Raw genomic sequence first — 18,525 nt, 5'->3', positions numbered from 1 at the left:
ATAAATGAAACTGGGAATAAAGAAATTAGAGATTAAATTATACATGACACAAACATTCCTACCTATTCCTGTTGAATCGACCACCGTACCACGACTTCCGGTATAGCAGTCAGGGCCTCTGACTACTAAACCAACAGGCCAGTCGAGTTTCAGGTGGTTAGGTTTTGTTATTAAAATTAAGACTTTCAACTTAAAGTCTTATGTTTTACTATAATTGCATAAAAGTACCAAACGAACTTTAAAAACAAAACCGCATTAATAAAAAATGCTACAGTTCCAAACTTGAACAGGTTTCCATTCAATAAATAACTAATATACAATCAAGCTCAACTTACAATATAATTATTCCAATCCGTCCATTACAAAACAGTAACTAAGATTTTATAATAACTTAAAATAAAAGATCTAAATCATAGGCTAGCCTTTTCCCAACTATGTGTACCAGTGTTTTACAAGGAGCGACTGCCTATCTGACCTCCTCAACCCAGTTACCTAGGCAACACGATACCCCTTGGTTAAAATGGTTGTCAGACTTTTCAAGCTTTTGACTACCTGTATCGACTGTCAAAGATGTAGGAATAACAGCCGGGACCCACAATTTAACGTGCCTTCCGAAACACGGAGGAACTCGTTAGGACAAAGGGGGTCACCCATCTACGGAAAAACCGCGTCAAGCATAGCTTAATCTGTGATCGTTTCATTTATGCGGTTATAGCTTAGCCATGAGCTCATTGTCATATCAAAATAAAAGATCTAAATGAGTGCATAAAATAAGCGTATTTAATAATTAAGTGTCGATGATTCTGTTTTCGATATTTAGAGTGGATGTACTGGATCGGAAAACTAATGCATACCACTGATTCAAAATTAATCTGAATGAGGATTAGACCGGCTCTAAATTCGGTTGGTTGATTGAAATGAGCAATTTCAATTTGGGTGTTAATGCGAGTAGTAACTGGAATGTTCTATTTGCAGTAGTAGACAGGAATTTGATTTACTTAACTCCGTATTTGGAAAATTTTGAGAACGTTTTCAGTGATACTAATAAAACAGTCATGTAAGGTTATTTAGGCATTTTCGAGAATAATGGTTTGATTATAGAAGTTTAAAGAAGATGGCACAATAAAGATATAATAATAAGTCACTTAAAAACATCTTAACGAAACGTAGACAAAATTTACTAATTCCTACTTAAAAAAATCACAAGTGACTATGTAGTACCTAAGTACCTACAGTAGTTATCATTCCGCCTTAAACAGAACCCAAACGATACTACACAAGAGCACATTAGCGACTAGCTAAACAGAAACATTCAAAGCCCAAAGCTTCGCGAAAATCGCCGAAAGCGGACCGCCGAATGCAAATGCATTTAATGATCCATTTGTTCTCGTAGTAATTGCGTCTGTAGGCCCACGTATATTGTAGCCTACGTGTACGTAATTATCTGCTTTTAGGATTCAAATTGTTTAAATTGGACTTGTGAAGACAAATCTCGGTCTTGTATGATAATAAAATAATAAATAAATGCGGACAACATCACAAACATTGTTCTGAACCCAAAGTAAGTTGCTAAAGCACTTGTGTTATGGAATTCAGATACAACAAAGGTACCACAAACACCCAGACCCGAGACAATGTAGAAATGTGAATTTTTACATTGACCCGACCGGGGATCGAACCCGGGACCTCAGAGCTAGCGACACCTTGAGACCGGTGCGTACGCCACTCGACCACGGAGGTCGTCGAGATGAGTGCTCGTATGAGATTTTACCTACATGAAATCTGTTGGGAATTCCGGAATATTTGACTTTGGTTATAATGGTAAGGAAGTTTTAATAAGAGCTCGTTGGCTTTAGAATTGGGAACGTTTTGGAGATAAATGTTATTGAGATGTAAGATAAAATTATAATAATTACAAAATGATTACACTTTTGTGTTATTGTGCTTACGTCAGCCTACGTAAGTTATAGATAGAGTAATATGATGTGACTAGTCAATTTTGCATCAAAAATGTGTGGGATTTCATGGCTTTTCATTTATTGATAAATAACACGTAGAATATAGGCAACGTTTTTCATACTCTGGAAGAAGTCGAAGTCGAATGCGGCAGTTCTACTAATGTGTAAAAATGGGTATATAATCTATATATACTAATATATAAAGCTGAAGAGTTTGTTTGTTTGTTTGAACGCGCTAATCTCAGAAACTACTGGTCCAAATTGAAAAAATCTTTTTGTGTTGAATAGACAATTAATCGAGGAAGGCTTAAGGCTATAAACCATCACGCTGCGACTAATAGGAGCGAAAATACAATGGAAAATGTGAAAAAAAACGGGACGGCTATAAATCATAACTTATATCTTCTTCTACCCATGGAAACGAAGTCGCGGGCAACAGCTAGTAAAGTAATAAGCGACTTGAATGTTTCTAAAACCAACCGCGACACAAAGATTAAATTCCTTATCATGGTAAACGTTTTTTTCATAAAGAAATAATGCAAACAGCTAATAAAGTAAATGGTTGCAATGACACCGGCTGCTTTTAATTCAGCTTCAAAACCATCACCACTTAAAATATCAGAAATTCAAACCCAAACCTATTATCATCATCCAACTCATATCTCCAAAGTTCCCTTGAATTTACAATTCCCTACGCAAAATTCGTACGAAGCATTACCACTCAAATATTTAGCTTTACACGCCGGCTAACACCCAAAATGTCTGTCTTTGGTCTACCGAGTTTCATTAAGGCATACCACACGCAATTTCTGGGGTACTTAACGAGAATATATGTAGGTATTTGGCTAATAAAGAGGGGGGGGGGCACTTAGAAGAATGTATACCGTTATTAGGGGACTCGAGGATTCTTCGGTTTAAGACATTTATTTCTCATAAAGAATATTACATTCATTTGACTGAGAAACACAAAACTGACTTTTAGTAAATAATACATGACAAGTGGAGCGACAGTGATCAATCACAAAGTAAACAAATATAATTAAATAATGGTACATTAAAAAAAAAAAGACAGTAGGTTGAAAATTAAATAAATGAGGGTAGGTCAAAAATAATTACGCCAAAGCATTCAAAACACTGTACACTTCAAAGTATCGAGCTGTGACAGTAGCAATGGGTCTTATTACGTGTCGAAAATCATATCATCAATGGCTATCGCAAGTTTCTATCCTTCATATTTGTACTGAGTGTTGTTATTGAATGTGCACTATGCTGAGTGTGCAGTAGTTCTGGATAGTATAATTAAATTTGATTTTAATTATTTTGATTGATATTATTAATATAGGAGATACCTAAAATTATTACATATTGACAAAAATATATTTAATGTTGTAAATTTGTTAGAAATATGGGATTATTCAATTACATGATATTGTATTTATAAGATTATATAATCTATATGTTGTAACTGGGACTCCTTGTAATTTCGAGTGCAGTACTATTACATATTATATATATATATATTATATATATATATTTTTTTCGATTGTTGTAAATAGTTATATTTTTTTTTATTTATTTATATTTTCATTTTTTTTTTTTCATTTAATATTTCTACCCATATATCTCCTTTATTTCATGCATTATTTTTTTAAATATATTTTATGAAAATTTTTAACTTAATTTTATTTGTGTATGTATATATTTTTATATACATACATACATTCTATAATATATATTATTTTATATTTTATTATATATAATAAAGTATAAAGGTTGTTTTATTATAATTCAATTCCTGGACGCAAAAAATTAATAAATAAACACAATCATGTTGTTGTTCGTATGTGCATGTAGTATATATAATTTATAATAATAGATTTATGTTGTTGTTTTTAAAATATGATACTTCAATTTCCTCTTGAATAATGATAAGGACTTAATTGCTTTTATATCGTTTGGTAATTTATTATACAGCTGAGCTCCTTCGTATTTAATGTTCTTAATTCCGTAATTAGTGCGTGGTGCCTCTAAGCATATATTGTTTGCATTTCTCATCAAACGTCGTTGAATTTGTGCCTTTTTTGTGAATGTTATTTGGGTATGTATATCTTTTTTCAGGATTTTTCTTATAAGAATACACGTATTGTATTTATACATTTGTGCTAATGTCATAAGGCCAGTTTTATTATATACTATGCTCGTCGGTGTTAAATAGTTAAAATGGAACAAGAGTTTTATAACTTTATTCTGGGAAATTTGCAACTGCTTTAGATTTGTTTTGGAAGCCGAGCCCCAAAGTTCAATTAAATAACATAGGTGAGATTTAATCAGGGAGTTATATATAGTGTGGCAGACAGATCTTGGAAAACAACGAACAGTGTGTCGAAGTCTACCCATCAGGGTTGACAATCTTGATTGTATTTTCTCTATGTGAGGCTTCCAAGTGATTTGACTATCGAGAGTAAGTCCGAGATATTTCTCGGATTCTACCCTCGACAGTGGTACACTATTGATGTATAACATTGGGCAATCAGCTATTGTCTTATTCTTGGCGCTGAAAATCATGTAATTTGTTTTGGACACGTTTATAGTTAATAGATTGTACTGGAACCATGAAGTTAAGACATTCAGGTCGTTCTGAGCTTTATGACACACCGTTTGTATATCATCACCGAAGTAAAAAAGACTTGTATCGTCAGCGTATAATGTAACGTCACCAGATAATCCAAGCTCGTGAATATTATTTATATAGATGTTAAATAGTAGGGGCCCAAGAATAGAGCCCTGTGGTACCCCGTAAGTGATAAGCTGAGGTGTACTCTGAGCATTAAGAATTTTGACAATCTGGTGCCTATTTGAGAGATAGGATTGAAGCATATTGAGTGCAGCTCCTCTGATGCCGACATTAAACAGTTTATTTAGCAGTAGTTTATGACATATTGTATCAAAAGCTTTTTTAAGATCGATAAAGACTCCAAGAGCTATTTGTTTTTTATCTATATTGCTTTTTAGGTTCGATACTAGGTCTACACAGGCCGAAAGAGTGCTGGATTTAGAGCGAAAGCCGTATTGTTTGGCATTAATGAAGTCAATTGATGTTAGGTACTTATCTAAACGATTATGTAGAATTTTTTCTAATACTTTTGAGAGGACTGGAAGTACAGAAATGGGGCGATAGTTTCCTGGATCCATTTTGCTACCTGACTTAAATATTGGGCTTACTTTCGCAATTTTTAACGAATCAGGAAAGTATCCGTTTTCTAAGCAGTTATTTACAGTACGCGTTAATTTTTCTGAAATAAGTGGTTTTATGGATTTTAATGCTTTACACGATATGCCGTCGAGACCAGTGCTTGTATTCGAATTTAAATTGTCTATAATTTTATTGACTTCATCTGTTGTAGCAGGGATATATTGAGCTAACTCGTTACTTGTAATATCTATTTGTTTATTATACAGATTGGTATAGGTGTTATTATCATGGTATTTTTTAGGAATTTTGCTGGCAAGTGTGGAGCCTATATGTGAAAAGAAAGTATTGAAACAATTACACACTTCCGTCAGATCAGTGATTGGGCCTGATTGTGTTTCGAGTTTAGAAGGGACGCTGCTGAGTTTAGGTTTATTGGAATATAAGGAGTTAATGAGGTTCCACATCTTGAGGGGCTTATTGTCACAGTTTTTGAATGCCTTGTAGTAATAATTACTTTTAGTAGTTTGGATCTTTTCCTTTACAAAGTTTTTTACTGATAGCAGATTTTGGTCGTTAACTGCATTTGGTGATGTCCTCAGATAGGAACACCATAGTTGGTTCCTCTTATCTATGGCGGCGATAACATCCTTATTGATCCAATCTGATCGTGGTGGGTTTTGAATTTTCGTTTTCTTGATCTTGCTGTGTTTGACGGCTTCGACCAGTACTGACTCAAGTTCCTCATATTTTAGTTCAACGTAATCGGGTAGGTATTGGTTTACGGTTTTATTCAGTTTATTATAGTCAATAGCTTCATACACAATCTTTTTAGTCTTTTCTGGTTTATACTTGTGAATCTCTAGGTAGATATGCTTGTGGTCGGACATGGCTGACTCGACCACTGCAAAATGAAAATCATGGTATTGTAGATTTGAGCTAATATGGTCCAGAATGGTTTTTGTGTTGATTGTTTCACGGGTGCAATATTTATGGTCTATTTTATTTAGTAGGTTATACCCGCTTTCTTGTAGCATTCGTTTGTATTTGATAGTTGTCTGGTTATTGTTTAGTAAGTTGCAGTTGTAGTCTCCAAATACGATTGCTCGTTTTCGTTTTATTAATTGCTGTGAGTACGTTCCTAAGAAGTCAGTATTGTTCGTTCTTTCCGGTTTATAGACAGCGCCAATATCAATTGAAAACCTGTTTAAATGAACCCACAGGTAGTGGTTATCGTTTTCACAAAGGTCTTCTATGTAATTATGGGTTAGACTGTTGTGTACGTAGATGGACACACCTCCTCCTCTTCCGGTCGTTCTGAAGTTGTAGTAATGCGTATAATTTTGCAAACTTAAGCTTTCTGCTTCTGACTCACACTTTATCCAGGTTTCGGCCAGTATGATCACGTGCACTATTTTGGGTATGGAATGTAATATGCATTTAAGCTCATCTAGTTTGCCTGGTTTAACTATGCTTCGTACATTGGCATATAGACACTTGAGCGCTTTCTTATCACAAATTACATTGGAATGAGTTTTTGTTAATTGGTATGTTATGTTGCTGCAGGTTAAGTTATTGCCATGGTCTCCTTTTCTGCCTGGTTTTTTGAATGATATTGGACAATTTTCGGAACGCCTCGAATATATCTAATGGTAAGACCATGCTCTCCAGCCTCTGTGCGACGTTTCAGCTCATCTCGTGTGTCATCCATAAGCTTCTTCTGCAGAGGTGTCTGATCAGAATAGCATTTTATGTTGGTTTCGTCACTGGACATTTTGGACTTGTTACGTAATATTGTTCTTACTGTATCAGCTGAGGCAAAACAAGCCTTTAAAGGTCGAGACTTTTCACAGCTGTATTTTCCTAATCTCATTACTTTCATAGGTTCAGGACAGTCAGGATAGACGAGTTTTATAATTCTTTGTACTTCCTGTTTATCATGGTCCAGTCTTATACTCAAATCTTTGGAGTTAATTTCGTTGATTCCAGTAAGAACTACATTTCTTTCTCTGCGAGAACGTTCTTGTATTTCCGAGATCACATTTTCGTATGATGAAAGGTTTGTTGATGGCTTTGTGTGACTCGTAGTAGGACCGTCAAAACTGGGTTCTTCGATCGCAGTGATCGAAGAACCCAGTTTGAGGTTTCCAAGGTCATTAGTAATATTTTCAATCTTTTCCTCTATGGTAGCTTTAAATTTCTCTATATCTATTAGCTCTTGGTTAAGTCTATTCTGTTCAGTTACTAACTGAGCGGTAGTAGATCTAAGTTGGGTAATCTGATCCGTCACAACCGACACGTCCTGTGATATTTTATCTAGTTTTTCGGATCGAGTTTGGGACATTGTTGACAACATTGACATTATTTTGTTTTCAAGTCTATCAAATTTTTGTGACAAATCGTCATCAGGTTGTTTTCTTTTTCGATAGGTAATCTGCCTAATTTCCGTGTCTGATGTTGTGAGCTGCCGCAGATCTGGTTGCGATTCACTGCGAGATGTACTCGCCTCATTGCTATTGCTATCAGCATTCTTGATAGGTCGCTCTTTCGGAGAACGCTGTACAGACATGTAGATAATGTATTTGTACGTGGGTCGAGGTTGGCGCACGCTAATATTTTCCTTCAAGAAACGAAATTGAAGACACGTCTGCTCCGAGCGCTTGTTCAGCCACTCTCTCTAGGATGTTTGATGTTTCCCCAATTATGGGTAATTTTTTGTCTGTTGACAACCCAAAGTTCGTCTGTTTGGTAGTTTTACAACACTGGCAACACAAATGTGATGTTTTATCTGTGGCTAATTACAGCATTCATTCAATTAGTATCTTTATTTTGTCACAACCCTAGCAAATGGTTGTCTTTGGTATGGTATAAAGGTCACTTTGGTAATCAATTTGAATTAACAACGGCTGGTATAAATGTTTTTTTTTACAATTATTACTTCATCTGTTCTTTATCATCACTTTCTACTCACTGTTTATCACTATTTTAAGTGATTTAATAGTTCTTATCCTAATTTAAGTCCAATCTACGGAGTTTATTTAATTTTTGGTTGTTATCTTGCATCACTTTTACACACGGCTTTACTAGTTTGGTGTTTTATGCACACGTTTGCCAATATTAGATAGTAGTTGATTTGCACTTATACACAGTTTGATCACTTTATATACCGTTTAATCAAGCGTAGTTCTATTTTTTTTTAAAATATTATTTACGCGGACAATGTTTACTTCGCACTTTGACAGCTGTCACTCCTGTGACTCGAGGATTCTGGTATGTGGAAGAATGTTGCTTTAATAGAATATGAATTTATTGCGGTTTATGCTTCTGTTTTTTGTTAATAATTGTCGTTGGATGAAAATTCTCTCAGTTTTTGTTGTAAAGTTTTAAGACGCGTTTCTTGATAATGAAACGTGTAAGTAGAGGATATAATTATAACAACAGCTTGAGCTTTATATGCAATTAAGTTTTTATGAGACTTTAGAAAGCATTTGATCTTTAACTGACTTTAAAAAATTTAAAAATTCAGTCGGTATTTTATGTTATTTATGTACACCGAATATTTGGTTCAATTTACGCGATTCTTTTCTGTTAGCTAGCTGCTCCCATAAAAACAATCATCTTTAATTTACGATGATCATGGTGCCACAATGATTACTTTCACCAATAAAATTGACCTCGCTAAGCACAATCCAAGCCTGTGTCTTGTAAAACGTGAATTCTAGTCAAAAAAAGCTTTAGCTTACAAGTTATAATACACATAGTCGTGTAGTAACTGCGATGCTAAACCACAAGCAATCCGAACTTCATATTTGAATTTTACTTTTGTTTGTAATTTTGTAAACTGAACCCGTACCACTGTACTCTTAAAGGATGATTGTTGCTTTTGTATAAAAGAGATGGAGCCATACATTAGGTAGTGTTGTCTCGCTTCCACAACGGTATATCCACTTTTTTCGAAGTTTATAGTAAGCGGACTATTTGTTTAGCTAGATTGTTTAGTAATGTTTATTTTACTCGTTTTGTTTATTTTCCATGTATTGTTTAGACGAGACCTAGTATTGGGACTAGCTTCGGGCTACTTGGTTTTGACTTATTTGGTAGTTCATTTGTTTTCAGCGTATTTCTTTACGTCCAAACGTTTTTGACTCGTTTTAATTATTACAGTAGCTGCGTTCCTCGATGTTATCCCGGATAAATTCTAGGTTTTCCTTTAGCCTCTACAAAATCTTCAATGTTGCATCCTTCAAGACCGGGTAAAACTTAACTGGTTTTAATTCCATTATTTGGATCTGAATCGCCATAAAAAACTTTTTGAAGTAAGAGTTTTATAGTCCATTGTCGACGCATCGTATAACTGGCATATTTGCAAGGCAATGAAATGAGTGCATCGCAGATCGAGTGGCCCATTAACTGGATGAGATCATAACTACGGAGCGGAACGTACGGTCAGCAAAAGAGGATCAACTCCTACAGTAATAATTATAGCAGTATGCACAATGAATGATACATTTTGATGGTTGGTAGTCCCCCAGAAAAACTAATTAAATACTTAAACAACAGAGATTTCTGTGATATCTTTATTTTTGTTTTAAATTGATTTATCGCTGTTTTATCGCGTTAATTTTTAAACTGTGTGTGTAGACAAAGAAATTACGTAAAGATTGTTTATATTAACTTCCTAATCAATGGAGTTTAGTATATTTAGACTGTACAGTGTCAAGCTTAATATTTATTTAACAGAACAAATTGACAGTCTAGTTTTTTTTGAAAATTGATTTCTTTTGACCGACTTTTTTCGCTGACCGTACTTTCATAACCTGGTATTAATTTTGAGTAACATCCATCGATAAAATGGTGTTGCATGTTTGAGTGGTTGTGCTAATAGCCAGTCAATTGTTTTGGTCCCTTTTGGTGAAAGCAATAATGGGGAAATTGATCAGGCTAACTGATAGCTTGTGTAGGTACCTGTACTTGATCGTTTATGCACTGAATTTTTATGGAAATTTATTAAATGGAAGAGAAAAGAGTATTTTCTTTTTCAAAGAGCGTTTTATGTTAAAAAACTTAGTTTGACCGAAAAAAAAGTGCCTAAAAAAAGACACGACAAAGATTACCGACTCTAATATGCGCTTGAAATATTATGTACCAGTCGTTCATCTTTTTGTGTTTGTATAAAAAAATACTGTTACAAATTTCAAGTGCCTAAACGAATGGAGTATAATTGTTACTTACATTGCACAGTCGCTGCAGTGTATTTCTGTTATCCTAATTTGTTTGTTTGTTTCACTTTTCTCCCTAAGCCTCTAAGCCGATAAAAAATGCTTTCATCAATAAAAAGTTCAGCGAGTAGCGACTGACGCTGACTGATGTATTTTATCATCGCATATCCGGAAATCGATCTCAGTGGCGTGCACTTGGAGAGGCCTATGTCCAGCAGTGGACTGCGATAGGCTGATGATGATGATGATGATGATATCCGGAGAGAGAGTGGTTGAGGTCACCGTACCAAACCCACTGCGCGCAAGATGTCACGTGTTCGATCTCTGCGCAAGACAAACTTTGTGTGACCCACGAATGCTTGTTCAGAATCTGGGTGTATATGAGTCTTGAATATTTGTGAAACAAAACGTTTTTATTTCAAAAAGGCCGTGCTTTTTAAAATAGTAATGATTCTAGTAGTAGTAGTCTAGTCCAGTAGTCCTTACTGTCACGCGACACGAAGATTAAATGCCTTAGTGCGGGAGACGTTTATTTTAAAAAGGTGCTTGTCTCAAACCGTTAGGTTTTCATAGGCAAAAACAAGCATATTAAATTACTTTATTATTGAGAGATAAGGAAATAAACGCAAATAATTAATGGTACCTAAAAAGAACAACCCCTTTTTAATCATAACATAATTTGCATAATTGGATACCACCGTGGAATTATGATTATGAGCTGTCACACACACGATTGTATTCGCGTTCCGTGTTTACGAGCCCACCGATATACACGGGGCACGACTTAACGTGTTCATACGTTGTCAGTAACAGACTGAAGCCACTTTCCACTGTGGATTACTATTAAAATTATAATGCAGCATCATGTTTTATTAAATATTGAAATATGAAGTCAATTAACCAATATAACATTTATTTAATTGTTTAATTACATAGGTACTGAACTCAACATAAAAATTTGCACCAAATCGGGCAGTAAAATATTACAAATCAGAAACTTAAAAACAAAAGTCTACAAAATGTAAAATATACTAATTAATATAAACTTACATTGTTATACGTAGTGACAGTACATCATTAATGTTAAAACTGTTAAATAAATATTTTACTAGGTTTGAATATAGCCTGAGTGATAACATACATAGTAGACATACGTCATTTGTAAAAATTTCAATCGTTTCGCTATCACAGTTCCTGAGATACAGCCTGATCACGCACGGGCATACCGACAACGGTGCCTCTGTGCGTTAAGTTTTTACCCTGTGGTTGTGGAATCCTAAAAAAAAATAAAACAAAATGTAAACAACAACAGACTACTATAAATAGGTAGGTGTGATGCAGTGATCAAAGTCGCTATGAAGCCTTTTTTTTTTGTTTTATATCCATTAACTTACCAGACCAACTCATGTGAAAACACAGGTTTAAACGGTATTTTCATATTAAACTCTTTTAAACAGTTTTTTAATGTTATTATGCATGTTTGTAAATTAAATGTTGTTAAGGAGCTGGCTTTGATGAAATGGTGAACTACTGACGAACCCGAACCGAAAAGAAAACAACAATACTAATACCACCAACGCAATGTTTAAACAAACGTGAAAACATCAAGACTATTTTTTGATAAAAATCTACAAGTCTTTTTTATTTTTAACATTAAAAGTTAATATTTATAATTGCAGGTTATACTTGACAATTCTAATTACAACAATGAATCATAATCACGCCCCAGCCATTAAAACACCATAAACAAATCTGAATTGTAATTTAAACTCTGTTCCCCGAACATAAGGGTTACATTTGCATGTACTTTTGTGGTTAGTATTTATTTCCACGCTGATTGTCATTACTTAGATGATAGCAGGTTCGATTCAAATAATGTTTTGTAGATTAGTGGCCTTTATCGATTATGTAGTGTAGTGTCGCCATGTCTTATGATTGAAGGACTGAATAGTAATATTATAAATGTGAAAGTGTGGATGTTAGGATATTTGTTACTCAATCACGCAAAAACGGTTGAACAGATTTGGATGAAATTTGACATGCATATAGCCATTGACATGGAAAAGAACATAAGCTACCCTTTATCCCGTTTTTTAAATAGTTCCCGAAGGATAATTGAAAACGTGTGTAATAGCTATAAGATCACTAAGGCGCTGTATTCCTATGGAAACGGGGACCAACGAACTGAAGTCCACGCAGACGGAGTCGCGGACAACAGCAAGTTTTTTTATCTTGAGAAATCATCAATTGACTCCTTTCGCTTTGGATTGAGCGGAATTGAGTAGACACTTAGCAATCTAATAAATTACTGATATGTGCGCGAGTACAAAGCAAGCCCGCCATTGTATTATTCCTCTACAGACTGAAAACCATCCATGTTCCATGTTTTGCTCTCAGTGTGCCGGAGCCACGGTAACCTTTTCGGACAATACCACCTAGTCGTTTTTTTATAAAAAAAATTAAGTTGGGTATTACACATGGGCGTGTAATACCCAACTTTTTTTTATAAAAAAACGACTCCCGCATCAAGGAATTTATTCCTTGTGTCTTTTGGTTCCATTGGCTTTCACTGACATTCAAGTCAAATGCACAAAGACACCAAGACTCAGAACATTCCTGGATCACACAAATGCTTGTCCTACACGGGGATCGACCCCGCGACACGATGCGCACACTACGTTTGGTGACCTCAACCTCTCGGCTATCCATGCAGTCAGAAACTTGTACGAAATTAGCTCTGAAAACTAAAATAAATCCCAAGTTATTTCTAAAGCATGCAGTCACGGTGTCCGTTCGTAGCGTGACTCGCATACATGATGGCTCATGTGAGCCACTAATGATGATTTGAAGAGTCGGCTTACCGGCCAATTGCGCTGTTTATTACTTAGGAACGAATGGCTAGATATTTATGAAGATTGACGTCGTATATTATGACTGCAATCATATTTTGGGATACAGTGTTGTTGTTAGTGATATAAAAGTAGAAGAAAATTCATCAAGTGCGAGGAACTGTAATGGTTCCGTATTAATAAAAATAAATTCGCATCCAATACATCGTGTAAGCAAAGTTAAATTTTATACTAAATTTTCCTTTTAACGTCCAAGAAAATTGCTTCACAACTGCTAATTTGACCGTCCGCAAACTAAGTCATATCAATTTGATCTGTTATAAAAGTGTCTAAGGTTATGTTAGATCTCTTAGCAGTTGTACTGAAATCATTTTTGAACCACCTCGGTATTTCCTTTTAATACGTCTTCTGAACACAGATATAAATAACAAAAAAAAAAACATGCCTGTATCAAACAAAGTGTTGAAATTCGAAAAGGAGAGCATGTATTTTGACAGAAGATTTTTACTGTTAAAAATAAATGGTTAATTTATCATTCTCATAAACAGTATTTTAAATACTCAATTATACTGTTGTATGTATGTCTAAATAGAGTTAAATATAGTCTACGATAATTACTCTAGATTTCGGAAAGCAAAAGCAATCTAATAAATTACTGATATGTCGGCGAATACAAAGCAAGCCCGCCATTGTAGTATTGTTTTACTGTACGACTGTTACCGTTAGTGCATCTAGATACCACTCTACCAAGCTTTTTACAAAATATGAATGAAAAAATCGGTCTAGCTTTTGTTTTTGAACTATAAATTGCAATTGCACATGTGTGCGTGAAACTGTAGCTATACTATCATTTATAAACATTATTTTGGGTGATGGTTTTGTTACAAAATAGATATGTAAATCAATTTTTCTTCGCTCGGTATTAAATTAGAAATAATTAGAATAAGGTCAATGATTGACCATTTTTTTCTGTCTTGTTTATATTTTTTGCTGTAATTGACTCTACTTTCACCGTCTAATATAACATTCATCTACACTTAACAGGCAAACAGATTAATATTCTACAAAAACTCTACACGAAATTCAATTATCAACATTTACCCAGTAACAACAAGAGTTATTATTGCAAAACAAACGTACCTACTATTAAATCATAACGTATTTGCACACGAATATTATCATTTAACTTCACTGTTTATTCAAAGTAATACGCAACTGACGGGCAAGTAATCCGAATTTACAAACGTGTATGAAATTATTCAGCCCGCGTACCATGATCATCTAAATGAGAATTGATGTCGCTATGCAAGCTTGACGGTGCTCTACGCAATGTAGAGCTCTGTCTCTCTTCCACGCTGAAATGAGTTTTGGTTAATGAGCTCGTGGTAGAGGCTATCGTATTGTTTGACTGGCATTGTTTTACTGCAGTAGGTTCCGTTTGCGAGTGAAAATTGTATTGTTTTGTTACGTTATTATTAAATACAAAGCTTTAAGTTATTTTCACTGTAAATATGAGTAAAAAAAATTCTCATAATTTCTGAAAAATGTTAGTATTTTATTTTATCTTTTATTATTTTCACTAAATACTTATTCAAATTCAGATTAATTTACCATAACGTCGGTTCAGTGTATTTTGTGTCATATACTCCACTATTTAAGTTCCAATTTCATTCGGAAGATCGTTAAACGCTACACAAGTGTTACTTACTAGTTGCCGCAAGTTCTCAAGTTGAGAACTATTTCATTTCACGTTACTACTAGTTATACTAGAGCTTAGAGTTCGTTGTCCTCTACAAGTTTTATTGAAACTGAATAACTATCTAAGCTCTATGTAAGACTGCAAACAAACCGCCGACAAGGAACCGCAGGCAAAAAACTTTAATCCGATCCTTAGTTCAAAGTGCGGATTATATTAAACATTCAGCAGTAATACCTAATTCTTTAAAGGACCTGCCCAGACCGAATTGAATGTGCAAATAAATCTCAACCTTAAAACTGTGCCATCAAAGCACAATTTCGTCTGGACATTCAGTTTTCTAAGTTTTGAACACGCGCAATCTGTTTTATGTTCACACTATTTTGTGCTTTATGACTGATTACTAGAGCTTTGTTTTGAATGTTGAACAACTCTTAACGAAACCAGAGCGTTTAAACTGCACGTTTATCAGTTTAACTAGGAATAACTAACTGTGTTGGTTTAATTCTTATCGTAGAATTAACTGTATTCAATGAAATCATAGGTTACATTTATTGTACTTCGCCTTCGCGTTAATTGTTTATGTTTGAGGCAAAGGAACTCAATTTATTCCTAAGGTGATAGTTGCATAAGAATTTAGTAAATAATTTTTGGAATAGGAACTTTTTGTTTGTTTCATCCCATAATTAACATGACCCAGCGTTAATCCTGTCCAATAAAATTAACAAAAACAACATAGTGCTAAAATCCCCAAGTTTAGAAAACTAGGATATTTGTTACCTAAAAAAATAATCATCTAATCATAGTTATATTTTTCCTTGGACATTTATCATTTATCCCTCTCCTAATGATTCCTTTTCGTAAATTTCTCTTATGTTTTAAATCTTCGTAATATTTTATTGTTTCTGTAATAACGTGTCTATCTTGTTCCCAGCCGCCGGAGGCCATTGGCTGAGGAGGAAAGAGGCTCTTCGCGCGAAGAGAGGCCGACATGCTCCAAACAAAGTTAGGGCGAGAAGACAAATTGGTAAGATTTAATTAGTAGTTGTTTTATGCATTTAGAATACTTATTATCTACCCGTATAATACCGTAGAAAAGTGAAATTACTACATTGAATATTATTTTCAAATTTTTGTTGTGTGGTGTACAAACGATATCGAATTTTTGAGTCGAACTAATATAAAATTGTATGTAAACGGAATGACAGCGTACTGCTGAGGAGTTTGTTGCTCCGTTTCTTCTCACATTTAGGAAGCGGTAAAAGGGTGCTGTCCGATGTAACCTGACCTCATACAATACAATATGTTTATTTCCTCAGGACAATAACTTGGACTGGATGAGACAATTTTATAGATTCTTTTTTAATTTACCGTCAAATGGTTTTCTTTTGTTACAATCAGTAGTTTTAATTTGAACGTTGTATGTATTTTTTGTCAAAAAAAATATAAAATATATTATAAGTATAGTAATTATTTCCTAGTATTAAAGTATTCGGTCAAAAATGCTTTTCTATTAAATATAGTGTAAAACTTATCCATGTGCTTTCGATGGCATGAACTGATATCAAAAAGTATCGAATATAAAGTAAAATGGGATGCATTTGAAAGATGGATGCATCGTCTCGAATGAAAGGCTTGATATGCATTCAGGCGGAATCGCCGGCAACATGAAAAGAGGTTCTATTTAACATATTTAGTGTACAGACTGGTTTTAAAATGATTTTTATAAATAAAAAGAGCCCTGTCGATATAGTGTCTAAAATATCACGAATATTTGTTTTCTAGTAGGAAACGCTAGTCTTTTAGTAGAAAAAGTATTTTGACTCCATGTTTGTTAACTATAATTTTACCATACACAAGCACTGTTCACATACGTATACTTGTTCCCAGCCGCCGGAGAGTACACTTTAGGTACATAAAGTGTCAAACGGATAATTCAGTAAAATAGTTTGTGGTTTAGGTATGTCCAAAAATAATTTCTCATTTTCAAAGTAGCACAGTTAATTAATTGTTTATTTACAATTGCAAAATAAATATTACTTTACTCAAAAAAAATATCTAAAAATAGTTTCCAATGAGTCAAAAAAGTATCTTCATCCCTGTTAAAGGCGGGCAAGTGCCCAAAAGGCTGGTAGCATTATCCAAAAAAATTACATATTCTAACACACCATTTATAATTTAGCGTCGGAGATGTAGCGAGGAGCTCATCTCGCATATTCATCAGTGCAAGACATATTGAACAGTTTATGCAGATTTCTAAGTGAACCAGCGTCGGCAGGATTTAGCGTGTGATGGTTGGCTTACTTAGCCATTAATATTAAACTGGTTCGAAGAGGAAGTTCAGTTTTATGAGCTCACGAATAAGCTTAGAACATTAGCTATTAAAGTCAGAGTATACTAGAGTTTATTTATCCCCCCTATACACGCCAACTTCAGAATATTAACTAGTACTATATTGATGTGTATCAACTATAGGTAGATATCACATAGCCGGGCACAGGCCTCTTCTCATCATCAGCCTAGCCTTTTCCCAACTACGTTGGGGTCGGCTTCCAGTCTAACCGGTTTCAGCTGAGTACCAGTGTTTTAAAGGCCTCTTCTAATCGCTTTAAACACTAGTCACACCGTGAGGATGTATGCTTCTCTAGAGATACCCAGGCTAGGAACGAAAATTCATTATCAACCGTCCTGCATGTGACTTAAATATTTGTGAACCCTCTGCGACACAAGGATTAAATTCCTTAAAAAAATCAATTAAAGTAATCTTGAACCTTAGTCAATCTTCTGAGGCGGTGAATGTGATCGAATCTGTGTATTATCCATTGTAATTCGATATTCAAAAACTATTAGGTAATATGTTGACTAAGGGCCTGTTTCATCACCGCCACATAAGTTAACGTTAAATTATTTGACAGTTTTTTTTCACACAGAAAAATACGTTTTTTTTTCAAATCATCTGCCAGATAGCGGCTAATCAGTGATTGTGAAACAGACGCTAAGTTTAACAAATGTCTTTTTGTTTTTAATTAGACTATTATAGTACACGGTGATTCTTGAAATATTGATCGGGTCTATAATGTGAAGGTATCCGGTAATAATTGGTGGATCCCTTTGAAAAACGATTGCTTAAGATTCGTATGTTTTAGTTCAACGGTTTAGTCGTAAACTTTATCTCGAGACATTGCTAGACTTACTTTGCTATAAAGATGGCAATCTGGGAGGTTCCCTATTCATTGTGCTTAGAGGTTGTTAAAGGATTGTATCATAATAGTTTATGATTTGAATTGTACTATCAAAAGTATACGATGCCTTTGTAAGTGTCATATTCATTGAGTTTTCATCAGTTTTCTCATGTGTCGTGTCATGCCTGTAAAAGCTTGAGATTGAGATTGTAAGAGCGCGACAGTAACCCCCACAACTTACTTTAATGTAGCTCAACGGATTTTTTCAAACATGTCTAAGAAAACTCGCACATAATTCACTTCTAATACGAAATAAATTGGGGTGCTATGATGTCACAGACAGACAGATAGGTCACTTATGACACCTTCCTTTTTGTGTCGGGGTGAGTCTGCGTGTCTTTGTGCATGTGACTTGAATGTTTGTGAAACCT

General features: G+C 34.5%; 1 protein-coding gene across 1 annotated transcript in view; it reads left to right on the top strand.

Moving 5' to 3' along the window:
• Positions 1-18,525, top strand: part of LOC113498811 — a 59,720-nt gene that overhangs the window by 15,184 nt on the left and 26,011 nt on the right. Inside the window, exon 3 of the mRNA XM_026878952.1 lies at positions 15,847-15,939. Coding sequence (XP_026734753.1) covers positions 15,847-15,939 — 93 coding nt within the window. The remainder of the gene's footprint in view (positions 1-15,846; positions 15,940-18,525) is intronic.

The sequence above is a fragment of the Trichoplusia ni genome, chromosome 11 (genome assembly GCF_003590095.1).
Source record: "Trichoplusia ni isolate ovarian cell line Hi5 chromosome 11, tn1, whole genome shotgun sequence".
Taxonomy (NCBI): Eukaryota; Metazoa; Arthropoda; class Insecta; order Lepidoptera; family Noctuidae; genus Trichoplusia; species Trichoplusia ni.
Note: the sequence above shows the minus strand (reverse complement) of the source record. Positions and strands in the feature narration are given on the sequence as shown.